The following is a 16,768-nucleotide window of genomic DNA, read 5'->3' as shown; positions in this document are numbered from 1 at the left end:
TTGAGATTTTTTTAAATATTGTATTTTTGAGAGTCTAATGTCTACTCTAGATTTTTAATCTTTGGCTTTTGTATTTGTTATCAATTTTGTACTTTTAAGAATCCAATCTTCAGTACCCATTTTTACTTAGGAGTGTGATTACTGGCTTGATTGTCCTCTCCCCCTTTTGACTCTCCTTTTTCTCCCCCAGGTCACCTCTATCTCCTCCCTTCCCCTTCTCTTCTCTACCCAATTCTGTGAATCTTTTTCAGTATTCCAGGCTGTGGAGAACAGTTCGGGAACTGATTACTAGCTAGATCTGTCTCTCTTCTTTTGACTTCCCCTCTTCTCCTCCTGGTCACCTTTATCACCTTCCTCCCTCTTCTGTTCTCCATGTAACTCTGTAAACCTCTCTGGGTGTCCCTCAGTGTGGAGAATCTTTTCTCCATTAACCTAGATGTTTTATCATTGGTGCAATATAGATGGAGAAGTCTTGAGGCTACTGTAAGAATAAGACTGAAAACCAGAGGCAGGAGGCTTAAATCCAAAACCTGAGAACACCAGAAAACTCCTGGTTCCAGGGAACATTAAGCAAAAAGAGCTCATCCAAAAGCCTCCATACTTGCTCTGAAACCAAGGTCCACCCAGGCACCAACAAACTCCAGAAGAAGACATACCGCACTAATTTTCCAGCAACACAGGAAAATAGCCCTGAGGATTAATATACAAGCTGCCCAAAGTCACACCAAACACATAGACCTCAAAATTCACTACTGGACACTTCATTGCACTCCAGAGAGAAGAGATCCAGCTCCACACACCAGAACACCGACTCAAGCTTCCCTAACCAGGAAACCTTGATAAGCCACTTGTCCAACCACCCACAGGGAGGAACCTCGACAATAAAGAGGAACCACAAACTTTCAGCATACACAAAGGCCACCCCAAACACAGGAGTCTAAACAAGATGAAAAGGCAGAGATATATTCAGCAGGTAAAGGAACATGATAAATGCTCACCAAACCAAAGAAGAAGAGATAGGGTGGAAATGCAAATTAGTACAGCCATTATGGAGAACCCTGTTGAGATTCTGTAAAAACCTGGAAAATAGAACTGCCATATGACCCAACAATCCCACTGCTGGGCATACACACCAAGGAAACCAGAATTGAAAGAGACACGTGTACCCCAGTGTTCATCACTACACTGTTTACAATATCCAGGACATGGAAGCAACCTAGATGTCCATGGGCAGACGAATGGATGAGAAAGCTGTGGTACTTATACATAGTTAATTATTCCTCAGCCATTAAAAAGAATTCATTTGAATCAGTTCTAATGAGGTGGATGAAACTGGAGCCTATTTTACAGAGTGAAGAAGTCAGAAAGAAAAACACCAATATAGTATATTAACACATATATATGGAATTTAGAAAGATGGTAATGATGACCCTATATGCGAGACAGCAAAAGAGATACAGAAGTATGGAACAGTCTTTTGGATTCTGTGGGAGAAGACAAGGATGGGGTGATTTGAGAGAATAGTGTTGATACAGGTATATTATCATATGTGAAACAGATTGCTAGTCTAGATTTGATGCCCAAGACAGGGTGCTCAGAGCTGATGCACTAGCATGACCCTGAGGGATGGGATGTGGAGGGAGGTGGAGGGGGTTCAGGATGGGGAACACATTTACACCCATGGCTGATTCATGTCAATGTGTGGCAAAAGCCACTACAACATTGTAATGTAATTAGCCTCCATTAAAATAAATAAATTAATTTTTTAACAAAGAAAGAACAGATATGCAAAGTTAAATAGAGTTAGATGAAGAAGATTTATATACATTACAGATTATCTGCAAGGGGAAAAGAACACTAGGGAAAGCAAAAAAAGAATAAATTTAGAAATAACGTAATAGGTTTAAAAAATTACAATTATAAAAAAGAGAAATGAGAAAAAAATGGAAGAAGAAAGAAAAAAGGGGAAAAAAGAAGAAAACTCCACACAACTGCAAAAGCCCAATATAGAGGCAGAGGTTTATAACAACAGTAGAAAGTGTGATTAAATATACACATATAGAGATAGACACATAAGAAAAATCAAAACAATCCAACAAAAATTAACTGCAATATATTGACCTGGTGAACAAAGGAAACCAAAAATTTTATCTACCAGAACAAAACTAATTAAAGCACAAACTGGAGAACGAAACTAAAGCAAGGTGCCAATTGGGAAATAAAGCAATGAAAGTAAAACTAACAAATATGTTGAGAGGAAAGGAGAGAAAGAAATGAGATATGCAAAGTTAAATAAAGGTAGATGAAGAAGATTTCTATACAATAAACTGCAAGGGGAAAAGAACAGTAGGAAAAGCAAACAAAGGAATAAATGTAGAAAATAATAATGGGTTTAAAAAATTAAAATTAAAAAAGAGAAAAAGGAAAACTCCACAGAACTGCAAACGCCCAACGTAGAGGCAGAGTTTTATGACAATAATAAAAAATGTGACTGAGGAAAAAGAAAAAAAAAAAAACTCCAAAGCTTAATTGGGTTTCTTAGTGCCAATAAAATTGACAACTATAACAGAGGGGAGTAAAAAGAAAAAAAAAATCCAAAAGAATCTATAGAACAAGTCAAAAAATAAGAGTAATAAATGATTTTCTTGGTCTGCTGTCAGAGTCCTTTCCCGCTCTGGGAATCACAGTTCACCCTACCTCCCTAGGTTGCCATCCAACACTGTACTGATCTCTGGACCTGCTGTGGGGGCTGCTCAGATTCTAATCTGGTCCTACTCTTGTGTGTTCTTTCCTCCAATGTCCACAGCTATCAGAGCTAGTGCAGTTTCTTTTGTGGGAGCTCTCAATGGTCTTTTATATATTCCATAGACACAGAGTCTGCTTATTTTATCATGTGGATTTAATCTGCAGCTTGTACATCTATTGGGAAGGTTTTGGGTCTTCTTCCTTAGCCACACTGCCATTGAGTTTCAATTGTGGCTTTATTTCTACCTCTACACATGTGTCGTCCACTGGGGTTTAGCTCCTGGGGTTTAGCTCCTGAGTTTGCCCTGGAGGGCTTGGGTTTGCCCCTGTGAGGGCCAGGTGTGGAAGTGGTGCATCTGCTTGGGTTGCAGGGGTTCTGGCAGCACCAGGTACTCACGGGGATTGGCAGCTAGGGCAGCAGGTAATATAGTGTTCTAAATGGGTATGGCAACCAGTATTGACCTATAAGTTCCAGTATTCTTGCCTGGAGAACCCCATCTCTGACAGAGAAGCCTGGCATGCCACAGTCTATGGGGTCGCAAAGAGTCAGACAGGACCAAAGCAAACTTGTGTGTGTAAACACAAGAATTTTTTTTTTTTTTTTTATCTGTAGCAGCTCTGCCCCAGTGAGAGTTGAGCACTAAGGTGGTACAGCTGCTTGGCTTGCAGGGACCCTGGCAGCACCAAGTGTTCAGGTACACAAACTGCCTCCATGGCAGGAGTTATGGCCCTATCAGTCTTTTTTCAAGCCTCTTGTAGCTGGTGATCAGAAGGCCTCTTTGGCCAGTCTTTCTCCATAGCTCCACCTGTTCAGGCACTTAGAGGGATCCCTTGCTTGGGGTCCTTCTCTGTTGTTTGTCACGTCAGGCACATAGAGAGGCCCCCCTGACTGGAGTCTACTCTGTAGATTGGCGCATTAGGCACTTAAAAGGGCACCCTGGGTGGGGTCCTACTCTGTATTTCAGTGTATGAGGCATCTGATGGGCTAACCTCTCTATTGTTCAGCTGCAGATGCTGGCATGTGGGGAGAGACAGGCTATGGTCAAGGCTCCACCCACTATGCGTAACTCAGGAGTATCACCTTGCTTCCATGGCTGCCTGGCTTTCCAACTTCCCTCCATAGACATTTCCCCCCATGATCTCCTCCCTCACATCCCCTCGATGTGTCTTTCCACAGTCAACAGCAGCCCTATTACTCCAGAATCCCTAAACTCCAGCTCCCAGCTGCTACACCTTCCAGGGGACCTGCATCCCTGTCCAGGGTATGTATGACTGTGTCAAGGACTGTCTGATTGTCATTCCATTTAGGCTGCCACAGATCAGCTGTTTTACTCTCAGCCTTAAATGTTTCTCCTGTGACTCGGACAGTTGCCCCATTGTGAGGATCAGACCCCTGCTTCAGTTCCCCCACCTGCTGAGGGTAGATCCAGTCCTACTAATACTCCTGTTTTTCCCCCTAGTTTCTTCATTTTACCAAGTTTTGCGTGATTCTATATATTCTTTTCCACTGGTCAGGTACTCCTGTCCACTCTCAGTTGGTGTTCTGCATGCACTTCTGTGTCTGAAGGTGTATTCCTGATGTATCTGTGGAGAGAGATGTACTCCATGTCCACCTACTCCACCACCATCTTGTTATCTCAGCTTCACTCTTTTCTCTGAAGCTTTCACATCTCTTTCAGCCTTTGCAGAATTGAAGGGAGTTAGAATCTTGCTCTGAGTTAGGCTAGTTTGATCTATCCAGACCATTTAACCTTTCTCCATATCAGCAATAAGGTTGTTTTCACTTTCTATCATTTGTGTGTTCACTGGAGTAGCACTTTTAGTGCACTTTTAGTTTCCTTCAAGAATGTTTTCCTTGCATTCACAACTTGGCTAATAACTATTTGGTGCAAGAGTTATAGCTTTTAGCCTGTCTCAGCTTTTGATATGCCTTCCTTCCTAAGTTTAATTATTCCTAGCTTTTGATTTAAAGTTAAAGATATATAATGCTTCCTCTCACTTGAACTCTAGAGATCATTGCAGAATTATAAATTGACTTGACTTCAGTATTGTTGTGTCTTAGGGAAGAGTGAGGCCAGAGAAGAGAGAGATAGGGGAACAATGGAGTAGGCAGAACACACAACACTTATGTATTGCATTCACGTTGTTATATAGGTTTGTAGCATTCACCAAAAATTACAATATTAACATCAAAGATCACTGATTACAGGTCACCATAACAAATATAATAACAGTGGAGAAGTTTGAAACATTGTAAGAAATACCAAAATGTGGCACAGAGGCATAAAGTGAACAAATGCTATTGGAAAAATGATGCCGATAGACTTGCTCAACCAAGTCTTTCTCCCAAACCTTCAATTTGTGAAAAACATATCAGTGAAGTGCAATAAAGTGAAGTACAGTGAAATGAAAAATGCCATTTACCCAGATTTTGGTATATCGTTTGAATATACTCCCCTTACCTTCTCCTCCTCCCTTCTTTACATGTGCACACACACACACACACACACACACACACACACACACACACTGTTTTCCTCAGCCGTTTGTGTTTAACTTGCATCCATCACTCCTCTTTACTCCTGAAAATTCCATGGTGTATTTCCTACAGAATATTCTTTGGAGACAATTAGAAACTCTGGATGATGTGATTCATTCAAACAGAAATTTATTATGTTTTTCCAGATTTTCTAGCTTTTCTCAGTGATTAAGTTTCATCTAAAACTATTTAGTCTGCCACTACATGGAATAGACCTCTGACCTACCTCTATGATCCAATGCCCGAATTTTATTATGATATTATATTTTACTATTTGCAGGGTCAGTCTCCTCTCATTAACCTTCTTTTATAGAATTTCCATGCTATTCCTACTTATTTATTTTTATATATGAATTTTTGCAATCAGTTTGTCTAATTCCCAAATAATTTGTTATTATGAATCAGTTTAGAAAAGACTGATGTTTTCATTTTTATATTTCTACATAAGAAGACGGTTTGTCATTCCATATCTCTGGAATTTCTCTTGGAGTCCTCAGTAGCATTTCCTTTTCTCTCTGTCTTTCCTCTGCTCACAGCAAGATGGATTCTGGATATACTCTGAGTACTGTAACAATCACCTGGACGCCTGTATGGAGCTCTCCAAACTGATGAAGGACAGCCGCTACCAACACTTTTTTGAGGCCTGTCGCCTCTTGCAGCAAATGATCGACATTGCTATTGATGGTTTCCTTTTGACGCCAGTACAGAAGATCTGCAAGTATCCCTTACAGTTGGCCGAGCTCCTCAAGTATACCGCCCAGGACCATAGGTAAGGGACTGAGGGAGGCAGTAGTGAAGGAGAGAACCTCCTCTACATGTTAGACCTTATTGACAGTATATGTTCTTTTGCCTTTTCTGAGCTGTTAGCTTATATGTACAATGGGATGATGATATATTCTTGCTTACTTCTCAAGACTCGTGTGTGTGTAAAGTGAGGTAGTGTTTATAAGAGTTGTTTATAAATTTGTAAATAAATATATACACAAAATCAGTGTGCATCATAATTGTACCACTTAAGACACTGTCTTCAGGAAGCTTATAGCCTGGTCCTTAGTCCTGAATTCAGCCAGGTGAAGGTGTTTGGCTGTTCAGTCATGTCCAACTCTTTGCAATCCCATGGACTGTAGCCCGCCAGGCACCTCTGTCCATGGGATTTTCCAGGTAGGAATACTGGAGTGGGTTGTCATTTTCTTCTCCAGGGGATGTTCCCAACCCAGGGAGCGAAACTGCATCCCCTGTGTCTCCTACATTGGCAGATAGATTCTTTATCACTCCCTCACCTTGCGAAAGTAGCCAAGGGAACCAACTTTTTATTCTCTGCTTGATAGAGTCAAATATCCTGGTAACAGACTACTCAGCTTGTACTGACCTTAGAATTCTTCTGAAAGGCTACATTCCTGGACTTCTTTAGTCTTTCCCTCCCTCTTCTGCCTCATCCTAACTGTACCCTCCCCTTAGATCCAGAGCATTACTAGGGGGAAATAGACTGGAGAATTCCCCTGAAGTTTTTAAAAATTTTTTCAGTATTTTCAAGAAAACCCCAAAAGGATGAAAGAGATTTATTTATCTCTCTGAATGGAAATAGTACTTCTGATCCCCTATTAGTAAGGTATGTACTGGAAGTTGGGCTTTCCAGGTGGATCAATGATAAAGGATCTGCCTGCTAAGCAGGAGGTGCAGGTTCCATCCCTGGGTCAGGAAGATTTCCTGGAGAATAAAATGGCAACCCACTCTAGTATTCTTGCCTAGGAAATCCCATGATCAAAGAAGCTTGGTGGTCACAGAGTCAGACATGACTGAGGGACTAAACCACTGTACTGGGAGCTATCTCCAGCAATAGGAGTGGCCTACAGTAAGCCATCTGCTAGTTTTGCATATCATTTACTTCATGACCTAGAACCCCCAGGCTATTTATAGCATGCTTTTGATTGATAGTAAATATCTGACCTTAGGTTTGTTGGCCCAGCTCTCAACTCTCCTCCTGATTAAGCACTCCAAGAATAAAGAAGGCCTTTGCCCAATTTCCTTTAGTTTTTGTCTCATCCTCATCAGGCTCATATCTTACTTTCATTTAACTTTGTTGCCTAGTTTCCTTGAAGCTGACTTCCAGACTTAGTTGCATAAGGCCATGTGTGGGGGTCAGCTGGCTTTATGTCAAGCTTCTAGGTCAATCTCTAGGTTCATTTTTAAGTTGATATTGTTTCTTTAGCAAATCATGGGTCACGTGCTCCAGTGTTTCTGAAGCCCTGGACAGATTCAGATTTGAAACCAAATGTGACAACAGTGGGCTCTCCCTTTGTGTAAGTAACACCACCAGTGATAGCTCTGCCTTCCTTGATCCATTGGCTGTGAGGGAAGTAGGTATAGAAAGATTTTGCAAAAGAAGACTCTGTGTTCTCTTCTCCTTGATTCTGTTTACTGGCTGGGGGGTGGGAGTACTCAGACATGAAACTTGGAGGTGAATAAATCTCACTTAAAAGATTTAATATAGCCCATTACCAAAACTGAGTCCCAACTTTTCAAAGGAGAAGACTTGTGAGAGCTAATAGGATACTGAAAAACCCCCACTAAATTAAAAATAAAAATGAAAAACCATTTATGGCCCTAAAATGGGAAGGGCCTTAAAGGAAGTTTTTCTAGTCAGACTTCCTATATCTGTGGCTGAAGAGACTGAGTCCCAAAGAAAGAAAATGACAAAGAAGAAGTCTGTGGCATAGCAGGGACACAAAGTATGGACAGTGGTCTGGGAGCCTAGCTTTTTACAGAGTTCTCCAAGTGCCCAGGAAGATTTGTGAGCCATTATATTACACAGTCTGGAAGGCCTTTTCTAGTTCTGCCCGCTCATGATGTGATGAATTTAAATGACCCCCATAGGTATATTTCAAGGTGATAAGTGACCAGAAACAGCCACTATTGTACCCAAATCTCAGTGGAGCAGCTTTCAGACCAATGGTTCTAAAATCAGTATATTCAAAGTGATTCTCAAATGTTTTTATATCACAGCTCATCTCCTGCCTACTCCTAAGTATCTGTTCCATGGAACCTACCTAGCAGGAGGCTCTAAAAATCAAACTTATGGACTGATGATATTAATTATGTAAATTATGTATTTGCATAGGTGCTTTTAAAAGTCCTCCAAATGTATTTTTAATATAAATTTATTTATTTTAATTGGTTAATTACCTTACAATATTGTATTGGTTTTGCCATATATCAACATGAATCCGCCACAGGTATACATGTGTTCCCCATCCTGAATCCCCCTCCCTCCTCCCTCCCCATACCATCCCTCTGGGTCGTCTCAGTGCACCAGCCCCAAGCACCCAGTATCATGCATCGAACCTGGACTGGCTATTCATTTTTTTTCTTTTTATTATTACTATTATTATTATTATTTTTACTTTACAATATTGTGTTGGTTTTGCCACACATTAACATGAATCCTGGTGATTTGTTTTTAAAGCACAGCCAAAAACTATTTTAGTCTTTTAGGCCAAAGCAATCCTAAGGCCTTTTTGGGTTTAGTGGGAGTCAATAAGATAGAATATCTCCCTGGGATTTGCCATTCCTATACTCCTTCACCTTGTGAGTGGAACCCCTGCCTCAAGGCCTTTTATCCCTCTTTGTCTCCTCCTCTTCCAGCCCCAGGCACTAGCGTGCTGAGAGAATGTTTCAGCCAGTGGCAGGCTACATCAATCCCTGTCCTCATTTGGGGTGACCCACTGAACCTAGCACTATCCCCAGACCATGGACAGTTCCTTCTTTCCGGCCTCAGGAAGCTGTATCAAGGTGATAGCTCCTGCACTGCATGTCAGAGTAGCTTGGATTTGAAGGCAATTTGAGGCTACTGCCAGCTTGAAGGCTTAGGAACGTAGATACTCAGTTAGGTAAGTCTGAAATGTAGGCAGTCAGAGTAGTTTATGAGGGAGAAGATTAGATGGATAGAGAATGATAAGTGAAGAATAATGCTACCTTTGTTTACAGAAGGGTGACATATCTTCACCGCCCCCTACCCAACCTTGCTTAAGCTGACAAGAAGGAAGGCTCTGTGCAAGAGGGAGGTTAGCTGACCTGTCTAGAACAAGACAATCTTGGTTCAATCAGTCTCCTCACTAGGATGCTGGACTCAGACCCCCTCTTGGAAGCCTGAGGGCTCTGAGCAGGGTTCAGGCTAGATCGCAGCTATTTATTGATTGACAGTATGGCACAGTGGCAGTGATAAATTCATGGATGAGTAGTACATGGGGTCAGGTAGAGCATTTTCATACCAGTACTGTCCAATGAGACTTTGTACAGTGAGGAAAACATTCTATATCTGTGAGGTTTAATATAGTAGACACTGTTGGCATATGGATATTGAGAACTGAGAAATATAGCTGGTGCAACTAAATAAAATTTAAAATTTTGTTTAATTTTAATTAAATGTGGCTAGTGGCTACCATATATAGAGTGTAACTCTATGCTTTATTTCCCAGAAGTTGGCTTAAGGCATTTTCCTGATGCTCTCAAATCAGACAGTGGAATAACATGAGCCTAAACAATGGGGTGCTTATTTATGTCAGGAGCTTCTGCCCTGCAACTACCCCTTCTGTCATTACCCTACCCTGCTTCTAAATGACAGGCTAAGATAGTCTTGCCAGAGCAAAACTTTGACAGTTTTACAGAGCACAGTAGTTACACTATAGATTGGAGCAAGTAACTGTAAAATGTTGTAATGCAATAGGAACAAATATAATATTTTGTGGTTGGTTCTGAGAAGTCAACAATTCAAGGACCAACTGGGAGAAAAACAGCTTCTAGAAAGCATATTATAAAGAAATTTAAGAAGTGTTGGTTAATTGTGAGTTCAGTATGAGTCAGAAGTGAGATCAATAAGAAAAACTGGTAATAGCCAACATTCATTAGGCTCAGAATAAAAAATAGTTTTTGGTGCGTGTGTGTGTGTGTGAGCACACGTGCATGTTAACAGAGTTGTCTTGAGACAGAATGGACTGCTTAGGATATGTAGTGAGTATCTTGTTACTGGGGGTGATAAGATGTAGTAACATTTGAAGACTATAGTCTGGAAGGTATGCAGAGAAAAGACTGGAGCCAGGGAAGCCAGATAAGAGGAAGCATCTGCCCTGGCAGTTACAACTCCCTTTCTCCTGTGCTTATGTTTGATCTACCACTCCACAGCTCAATATATTAGGAAAGATAAAGACAGTTGCTGTGCTCTTCTCTTTCTCTTCTCTTCTTTCCAGTTGGTGCTGGGACAGTGAGCAGGTTAGTGACCACAAAGCATGTTCAGCTTCTCTAAGGAAAAGTTAGTTAAGACTGAACCATAACTCGTCCTCCTGCCTTCTCAGTTTATAGTAATTACACCAAATATCTGGGGTTTCACTTTCAACATGCTTTTCACAGGAGCTATTTGATTGGAAATTAGAGCAGACAAGCAGAGAAAACTTGGCAGGGTGATATAACCTTTAACAAGTGGGCCATCCAAAGTCCCAAGAAAATGGGATTAGGATTATACTTCTGAGTTAGAGGTTTTGAGAGACTACCCATATAACATCTATACTAGAGAAATGTTTCCTTTGTATTAATAATACTACTAACATTTGTTATAAGCCAAGAGTAAAACCATTGTCATGGATTAATAAAAGTTCAACAAATTCTACTGTAATTCTCCCCCATTCTACAGATAAAATATATGAGTCACTGAGAAGATAAATGTGATTTGTGAAAGACCACACCACTTGTCAGTGACTAAAGTCTGATTTGTGTCCAAGGAGTCTATCTCTGTGAGGGAAAGGTTTGGATGTTATTTTATAGTTACTTTGGGCAGAGTTCCCTAGAAATAGGTGCTAGAACAGATGATAAAGTTGTTTGGACTATGCCATGTGTAAAGCTCCCTTCTTGATCCTTGGCAAGTATGGAGCTTGTCCTTATGATCCAAGATGGCTGGAAGAACTTCAGCCTTCACATCTAAATTCTAAGCATCAGGATGAAGTAAGGACCAAAGAAAGGCCTTCTGTCTTTCTTAAAGGAGATTTCTCAAAAGTTCTGCCTAACGTTTCTATTTATATATCACTTAACTGAACTAGATCACCTAAATCACCTCTTAGAAATGTATTCCTTTACTCCACATGGCATGGATTCCATCTGAAAATGAGGGCTCTATTGCTAAGTAGGAACAGGAGAATGGATGTTAGGGTTAACACCTAGCACATTGGTTCTATGGCACATTAACTCATCCAACTTGTAATTTTGTGTCTTCACAGTGACTACAGATATGTGGCAGCTGCTCTGGCTGTCATGAGAAATGTGACTCAGCAGATCAATGAACGCAAGCGTCGCTTGGAGAATATTGACAAGATTGCACAGTGGCAGGCCTCTGTTCTAGACTGGGAGGTAGGACACTTTCACCAGCAGGGACACTGGAGAGTTCAAATACCTTAGCCAGAACCTCACATTTTAACCAAAAATTAAAAAAAAAAGAGTAATAATATTTGAAAAGCAGGAGCAAGGATTTAGATTAGAGCCAAGGCAAAACTCACTGCTAATGAGAGGTGTGTAAGTCATGCCCGACTCTTAGTGACCCCATGGACTGCAGCCTACCAGGCTCTTTCGTCCATGGGATTTTCCAGGCAAGAGTACTGGAGTGGCAAGGAAGAGGCAATCTTAAGCCTCGTGGTCATAGTGTAAAATTGAGTCAGTTCCCCATTCCAGTGGCCTCCACACAGGTATAATTTCCTGTAATTTGAGAGGTAGTATTCCTCTAACTTCTCATATAGTTTAGCACATTCTGAGGGGATTAAATATCAGCCTTAGAGTTACTTAACCAAGATCCAGAAAAAAAATCATCTTTCCTTTGTTCTGCGACCTCTGTTCCTCTTTAATGTAAATGGATGGAAATGTCCAGTTCTGAGCAGTGGGCATATTTTTGAGTCTTATTTGAAGGATAGTGTTCCCATATAGAATAGAAAACAGAAGTGATTCTTTGAGATTCAGGGAAAGGAAGGAAACATCTAAAGAGACCTTCTCGCTCATAAGAAGCCAGCACTGGCACATATTTATTAGAAAATCACAGATTCTCTTTCCCTTTGTCTGATTTGCTTTGGCTAGTTGCCTGATCAAATGACCTCTAGCAAGCCCATAAAGTCTCAGGTACTCTGAAACTTTGGCTGGCTAGCAGGTCTCTTTTTATCTACCCTTGATGGGATTCTCTGTAATACAAGTTTCCCAGCAGCAATTGACTTTCTCTCCCATGGAACATTTTTCCCCTTTCCAATACTTGGAAGACTTTCTAATTCCTCCATGTGCTCTGAGCCGCCAGTCCCTGCATCTGGGGTCATACAATACCAAGAATAGCTTGAAATTCTTTGCCCTGCTCAGGAAGCTTCAGTCACACCCAACTTGAAAGCACTGAACTATAATTTAAAGATTCAGCATCTCAGAAAGAATTTTATATGTTTATGTCTATAGGTCGAGGGGGAGAGAGAAACAAAAAGGCAAATCTGAGGTAGGATTGATAGGAGGCAGTTGCTCTCTCCCTCTTTTGTAAGCATGATTGATTTGTCCTCTAATCTCTTCTAAGCCCACACAACCCTGCTTGACAAAGCACTTATTTATTTAAGTTAGTTAGAAGAAAAATTCTTTGTGGTTAACTTTTCAGACTCTGTGGTCACTGTGGAACTTACCAGATACAGAGAGGTTGCCCTCTAGGAAGGCTTTTCTTTAGCAAGGCCTGTTGGGTACATTTCAGAAGCCAGGCCCAAAGTTTTGATCAAGTGTACCATATCTAGTCTTAAATACTTCTAGAGTGTCAGTGTCACTAGGGCTTTTAGTGAATTCCCTGAGCAACAATCCTGGTCATGCTTATGCACATGTGTGTGCATATACATACACATGCACACCTTGTAATGATGGTGAAAGTCTGAGAAGCCTATTCCTCAGCAAGGCCAAATAGCAAATCAATGACAAAACTAAAACTTGAAACTAGTCTCCAAATTCTTTTTTTTTTTTTTTTTAGATACAAATACAAGCACTTTGTTTTAAAAAGTAAACACAAAAGATAGATAAATTCAAAAGTGTTTAAATACTTCCATTTTGAATAATTCAATTAAGAGGGTATTCTTTTCACTGCTGCACCACATACACTTGTAGCCTTCTGCTTCCTGAAGCCCAGTTGCTGTCCTTTATGATATTTACAGGGACTTGTTTCTGCAGTAAAGTATCCATATCTAAGAAAGAGTAAAACTGTCTTGGTGGGGGTGGAATCCAAATCCCGGTAAGGCTAAAGGTGGATGAGTGCCGGGGCCTCCTCCAGAAAGAAACAGGATATGTCTGTTCCATGGCTGGTTGGCTCTTGGCTTAGGTGGCCCAAGCTCACTGGATCCTTTCGTTGTATATTCCACTTACCCAAGCAGTTCAACAGGCAGAGAGAAGCTCTGCCAGCTTGCCAGCATGGTGGGGGCTGCTGTGGACAAGCCTTGCACATCAAGAAAATGAAGCAGTGCTTTTCTCTTTTCGCTACTCCATTACCTCCTCCAGATGTTTGAAAAAACAGGGTAGCTGTTAAAAACATCTACAGAATAATTCAAGTTTAATTTGTCAAATGAGAAAGAACAGTCATAGAAGGAACCTTCAGAGCTTAATATCCCTTGAAGAGAAATTAGGAAAGAGGGTGGACAGTTGGTAGTATACAGGCAATAGAAATTGTTGCCTTCTCAATAAATCAGAGCATTTGGCTAGAGAGCAGGAGATCTTGTATTATATCCACACCTAGCCCTCCCTTAACTTATTTTGTAAACATTTTGGGTCTTTTTGCCCACCTCCCGTTACCATCCCTGTTCCCTGTCAACCTATGGGGCTTAGAATTCTTTGAGTACCCTCTGCTCTGCCTCACCCTCTAGGGCTCCTAAAAGTCAGTATCAGTATCACCTATACTTCTAAATAATAAGTACCTTGGACAGCTTAGGGGAGCAACAGGAAGAAGAACCTGTACCCAAGAATTATAATTTCTTGGAAATTTCTAATTTCTCTGATGCTGATATTTGTTTAAGCTGTCACTTTGGTACCCTTCACATGCATTAGATCCACTTGAAAGGAAGGAAGAAGGAGCATATCTGTGACAGCTTCTTTTTATCTTTTTAATTTTTTTCTGGAGATTTTTACCAGGATCCCAAATTTGAAGCTCGTGTTTAGGAACTTGATGTGTGTAGTTGTCATTACTTGTTCATAACACCCCTCCCCTCAACAGCCTGGTTGTATAATACTCAAGAGCATGTTCTAGTTTACCATCGGACTTCTGAATCCAAAGAATTTAGAGGAAACACAAAAGCCAAATGTGATGGAGGCAGCAGAAACATCTACTTACAAGCTAAAGTGACTGGATGAAGCATGCTCCTTGGACCATTAGATAAAATGTGGAGCTGAATGTATTTGTTACTTCCCTGCCCTCCTGCCAGCAGGAAGAATCAAAAATAAACTATGAGAATAATAGCATTTCCCTTGTCCTTCTCTCCCTTGATGTTCTCAGGGCACAGCCCCACAGGAGATAATTAGCCTGTAATTAGAATGAGATGCTAGATACTGAAATATCGAGATGAATGAGATGTGGCCTTGGCTATCCAGTGAGGGCAAATATATCCTAGGAAGAGCAAAATCATGGAAGAATAGAAGAAAACAGAAGGCGTGTAGGGGAAGAGGAGGTAAGAAGTGATTGCACTTGAAGGGTCAAGGCAAAGAACTATGTGGTGCAAGTGGGGCAGAAGGGCAAAGCAGAGAGCTCTAAACTCTAAGGTCTCTCTCCCTTACATGAACTGATTTGATGCTCTCAAACAGCCATGTAAAGTGGGTCAAACAGAAATCCTTGTATTAGCCACAATGTTTAAATGAGGAAGCAGACTGATGGTAATTAAGCTGCTTCCCAAGGAAGTGAGTTGGTGGCAGCACTGGCCCCAGAACCTAAGTACTTTACATTCCCACCTTAGAAATCTTCCGAGGCAGCTGGTTGTTCCATTATGGGATCATTATTTTGCTGTGGTTTGATGGTTTAAAGCATGACAATTAGAGGGACTCTGTCCTATATTCTTCCACTTTGGCCATATTACTTCTAATTTCTCTGACATTGGTTTAGGAGTAAATAAGAGTACCTCCCTTATTCATCAGAGGGCAGACAGAATGAAAACCACAATCACAGAAAACTAACCAAACAGCACATGGATCACAACCTCGTCTGATTCAATGAAATTATGAGCCATGCTGTGTAGGGCCACCCAAGATGGACAGAATATGGTGGAGAGTTCTGACAAAGTGTGGTCTCCTGGAGAAGGGAGTGGCAAGCCATTACAGTATTCTTGCCTTGAGAACCCCATGTCAGCTCAATTTAGTCACTCAGTCATGTCTGACTCTTTGGAAAGAAAAGCTATGACCAACCTAGACAGCATATTACAAAGCAGAGACATTACCTTGCCAACAAAGGTCCACCCAGTCAAAGCTATGGTTTTTCCACTAGTCATGTATGGATGTGAGAATAGGACCATGAAGAAAGCTGAGTGCCAAAAAACTGATGTTTTTGTATTGTGTTGAAAGCTCTTGAGAGTCCCTTGGACTGCAAGGAAATTACACCAGTCAATCCTAAAGGAAATCAGCCCTGAATATTCATTGGAAGGACTGATGTTGAAGCTGAAGTTCCAATACTTTGGCCACTTGATGCGAAGAACTGTCTCATTGGTAAAGACCCTGATGATTGAAGGCAGGAGAAGAAGGGGACAGCAGTAGATGGGATTGTTGAATGGCATCACCGACTCGATGGACTTGAGTCTGAGTAAGCTCCGGTATTTGGTGATGGACAGGAAAGCCTGGCATGCTGCAGTCCATGGGGTTGCAAAGAGTCAGACGTGACTGAACTGAACTGAACTGAACAGTACATTCCTTATTGGGTTATGAGTATTAATAGGAGCATGTGGCACAAGATTCGGGGCACACAGTAATATTCAAGATAATAGCTATCATTATGTGGAATGTACTTTTCTAAGCACTTTGTATATTATATAATTCTTACAACAGCCAGATGAGATTGGTCATATTATTATCATCATTTTAAATGAGGAAACTGAGGAACAGAGAACATAAGAGAGTTACCTGACAACAGTCAGCTTGGTGAGCACAGAGGTGTATTTATTCAAGTTTCCTTCTTGTTAGAATGATACCAAGTGGCACTCATGGCTAGTACTAAGAACAGAATTGATAGAACTGGGGTACTCCTCACTGGTAGAGTGGGTGGACCAGATGGCAATGAACAGTACCCTTGGTCTGATCATCCTCAGCTTAGCAAATTATGCCTTTAAAAGTCATCCTTGGCATCTTTGTATAGCATTGGCCCCCTTTATACCTTTCTTTTACTTCATACATGTTTAAAATGGATTTTAACACATGTTCCTGGCCTGCCTCAAGTTGGGGCATGGATGAGTGGTACCACTTTCAGCTTCCCATCCC

General features: G+C 41.0%; 1 protein-coding gene across 15 annotated transcripts in view; it reads left to right on the top strand.

The window, feature by feature from the left end:
* Window positions 1–16,768, top strand: part of ARHGEF9 (Cdc42 guanine nucleotide exchange factor 9) — a 456,132-nt gene that overhangs the window by 386,867 nt on the left and 52,497 nt on the right. For all 15 annotated transcript variants that reach the window (XM_070291522.1, XM_070291525.1, XM_070291524.1 and 12 more), the window contains 2 exons: window positions 5,821–6,053; window positions 11,548–11,677. In XM_070291522.1, the coding sequence (XP_070147623.1) occupies window positions 5,821–6,053; window positions 11,548–11,677 (363 nt within the window). The remainder of the gene's footprint in view (window positions 1–5,820; window positions 6,054–11,547; window positions 11,678–16,768) is intronic.

Source organism: Ovis canadensis, chromosome X (assembly GCF_042477335.2).
Source record: "Ovis canadensis isolate MfBH-ARS-UI-01 breed Bighorn chromosome X, ARS-UI_OviCan_v2, whole genome shotgun sequence".
In the NCBI taxonomy this organism is placed as follows: Eukaryota; Metazoa; Chordata; class Mammalia; order Artiodactyla; family Bovidae; genus Ovis; species Ovis canadensis.
The sequence above is the reverse complement of the archived record's forward strand: the minus strand, read 5'-3'. Positions and strand labels throughout refer to the sequence as shown.